Below are 3,218 nucleotides of genomic sequence, written 5' to 3'. Positions count from 1 at the left end.
CGAACAGGTGCATGTGTGTGTTTGAATAATAAAGATGATGATGATGATGAGGATGATGATGAAGATGATGATAATAATAATAAGTTAGACATGTCATTTTTGACCATATTGCTGTGATTGCAAAGACTGTTTGTTGGTTACATCGTGAATTACCACTGCATATTTCTTCTTGTTGTGTGTATCCATGCGTATGCGTGGCCATATAAAAGTATAATTACATTTTGGTACATGTTCTGAAAAGTGGTGTACACAATTATAAGCAGTAAGTTCTACAAGTAAGTCCCGTCCATTGTCTTTTTTTTCTTTTCTTTTTTTGGGGGGTGGGGTGGGGTGGGGTAGGGGGCTCTGTTTGCATGCATCAGTCATCCACGTCAATCTCCACGTCGTCGTCCTCGGAGCACTCTTTGCTCGTTGTGTGGTCTGAGAAGGGCGACAGCGGGGAGCTCCTCAGTTTCTGGCCGAGATCGTGCTCCTGCTGCTGGCCTCCCCGCACGGGGGACTCCACTCGCGGATGGCCAAGCGTGCCATTGGCGCATTTCTCCAGGTCGGCCAGTTTGGCCAGCTTGTCCAGGGGCACCTGGCCGATGGCCTTCGCCGACTCCACGTCCGCCTTCATCTCCTCCAGGTCCCGCTTTAGCTTGGCCCTGCGGTTCTGAAACCACGTGATGACCTGCGCGTTGGTCAGGCCGAGCTGCTGGGCGATCTGGTCCCGGTCGGCCGGGGACAAGTACTTCTGATACAGGAAGCGCTTTTCCAGCTCGTAGATTTGATGGTTGGTGAAGGCCGTGCGGGACTTCCTTCGCTTTTTCGGGGTGGTTCTCTGGCCGAACAGGGTCATGCCGTCCCGGCCTGGAGAAGACGGGGCACAGCAATGATAACAAAAATGAAACAGAAATAAAAATAAATGTTTGACACCACATGCAGGCCATAATATGTGCAACATTCGGAGTGCTTTTTGCTTGCCGCTCATTGTGGCTGCGGTTCACACTACTAGAATCGCTTGTCTAATATTTGGACTCCATGATATAACCAAAATGATTCAAACAGCTTCCAGTACGGCACAGCGAGCATAATATTTTGTTGCATTATACCTCTTTCAGAACCGCTCCAAACGGAGCCGTTATCCTCTAATGGTGCATGCAGACCGGTGAGTGAATATCACTCATCATATCGATCATATCTATAGTAAAAGGTTCCAATCCACGTATATCACGATGGTAAAAAAATATATAGATGGTAAAAAATATATATATGAAGAGACCGCTGCAAGAATCAGCAATCAAACACAATGAAAATAAGAGGACTTCAAAAACAAGGATGCACTTTGGGGCCAAGAGGCTTGGAGATTTGTTAATGAATTTGCAGTGGTATCTTAATTTTTTTTTCTTTCTGTCCCTGAGCTGCATATTTGAGGCGCCTACCTTCTGCTGCCTGTAGCACGCTGACTTCCAGCCCCTTAAAGGTTTTGCTGGCCAGCTCCTCGAGGGCGCAAAGCGGCGAGGTTTGGGTGAGCAGAGCCCGACTGGACAGCGGCAGGCTGGAGGCGCGGTGCTTCTCAGTGGACGAAATGAGGTGAGCAGAGCCACAAATGGTGTAACTTCGCTTGACAGAGGGCTTGTTGAGGATGTCCTCGATGCTGAAGGGGGTCAGCGGCTTGTTGGAGTTGGCGGGGGGCGGCAAGTGGTCCAGCGGGCTTCGTCGCCTGTTCTCCCCCGCATCACATTTGGCCGCTTCTTTGGATGTCATCATTGGTGGTGAGGTGAGTTGGTCTCGGTCGGGGTGGAGAAAATCAACTTTGGACTGAGGCTTTGCAGGGGAGATGGGTGCAGGGAAAAGTCACATAACAAAGCAAGATAATCGTGGACAATCTTATTCCAAAACGGGATGCCTTCAAAGTGCTCCTGGACCTGGAGTCCTCTGCACCAAGAAGAAGAAGAAGAAGAAGCCTTCCTGAAAATAGCGAGCTCCAAACACTTGACGATTACTAACAAGTGATCATTGACTGGTAGCTAATCAATTATTTCCAGTGGCACTTTCGCCCTCTTCCCTTTCACTCTTTGACTATGTTGCAGTCCAGCGCGGAGCTTTTTGCGACACGGGGAGGGGGAGAAGGAGGGGAGGGGGTGTCCCATTAATTAGGATGCATGGCTGGAAGAAGGAGGAGGAGCCCGGCGGAATTATCATGCGTTGTACTCATATCATCTTTGGTCTAATTTAGTCGTGCTGTGACTTACCAGAATAGCTTTGCGGAGTCAATGAGGGGGGAGAGAGAGAGAGAGGGGGTGGGTTGGGGGCGCATGGGAGAGGGAGAGAAATCACAATCCGTAGCCTATTTAAGCCTTTTTACACATAAAAGTTCACTTGCACATGGCGTCACGTTGTTGGTTCATTTTGCATTCTAGAGAGGTTGGATTATCTTGACGACTGGACACAGGCGTGTTTTAGGTGGTGCAGTTAGTCACGAGGATGTTTTTTTTCTTTTGTCGTTGTTATTGTTGTTGTTCCTCGACCAAAACTGGACGGTTCTTTCTTTTGTAAAGGTAAAGTGGAGCCGCTGAGCCATAGATCAGATTTGATGATGGTTCCTCTGGGGCGCCAGAGAAGAGCAGCGTGCGGCCCTCTTAGAGGCACCAAAGACCGCTCATAATTCAGGCAACGGGCTTCTTTTCCCCCCTTTTACCTTCTTTTTTATGACTTGCAAGAAATACTTCATCTTTTCTCAAATGTCCCCGCACCGTGGAGGTTTGACATCTCAGGTTTACTAAAGGGAATCTTATTTTAGGATCATAAGAACAATTTTTAACCCATAAAAATAAAAATACTTTGCATGGCGTTGCAGCGCTTTAGTTTTTAGTTTTGTACTATTTAATTGTTAGTTTTTAAACACACACACATAGCACAGGGGATATTCGATGCGCAACAGTGTTGGTGCATTTATTCCGTCATTATTATTATTATTATTATTATGTTTATTGTTATTAAATTGATTTGTGTAGATTATTTTTTTTCTAATACTGCACACAGTGATTTGTTTCATTTGTTATTGTTTATTTTCGCTGCTAATATTAAAATGAAGTCTATACAAGAAAACGAAAACAAAGCAAAAATAACAATAATCTGCTCAGGTGAGGATAATAAATGCTGTCAGTTTTATTCGCTGCTGCAGGGGGTCGAGGTTTAATTTGAGAGGTAACTGCTGATGTGTTATGTGGTTGGGA

The 3,218-nt window shown here is 46.2% G+C and overlaps 1 protein-coding gene across 1 annotated transcript; it reads right to left on the bottom strand.

Moving 5' to 3' along the window:
* Positions 1-358: 358 nt before the first annotated feature.
* lbx1b (ladybird homeobox 1b) lies at positions 359-1,749 on the bottom strand. Its single transcript, XM_061830674.1, has 2 exons — positions 1,422-1,749; positions 359-849 (listed from the first exon to the last, which is right to left on the bottom strand). Exons 1-2 carry the CDS (start codon positions 1,747-1,749, stop codon positions 359-361), a joined length of 819 nt encoding a protein of 272 aa, XP_061686658.1.
* Between the last annotated feature and the right edge of the window lie 1,469 nt (positions 1,750-3,218).

The sequence above is a fragment of the Syngnathoides biaculeatus genome, chromosome 9 (genome assembly GCF_019802595.1).
Source record: "Syngnathoides biaculeatus isolate LvHL_M chromosome 9, ASM1980259v1, whole genome shotgun sequence".
In the NCBI taxonomy this organism is placed as follows: Eukaryota; Metazoa; Chordata; class Actinopteri; order Syngnathiformes; family Syngnathidae; genus Syngnathoides; species Syngnathoides biaculeatus.
Note: the sequence above shows the minus strand (reverse complement) of the source record. Positions and strands in the feature narration are given on the sequence as shown.

Bases quoted from the DNA above. Each gene is read 5' to 3' on its own strand.
- lbx1b (XM_061830674.1), bottom strand. From the start codon at position 1,749: ATGATGACATCCAAAGAAGCGGCCAAATGTGATGCGGGGGAGAACAGG. The intron at 850-1,421 runs GTAGGCGCCTCA...CGTCTTCTCCAG, and splicing joins CGTGCTACAGGCAGCAGAAG to GCCGGGACGGCATGACCCTG.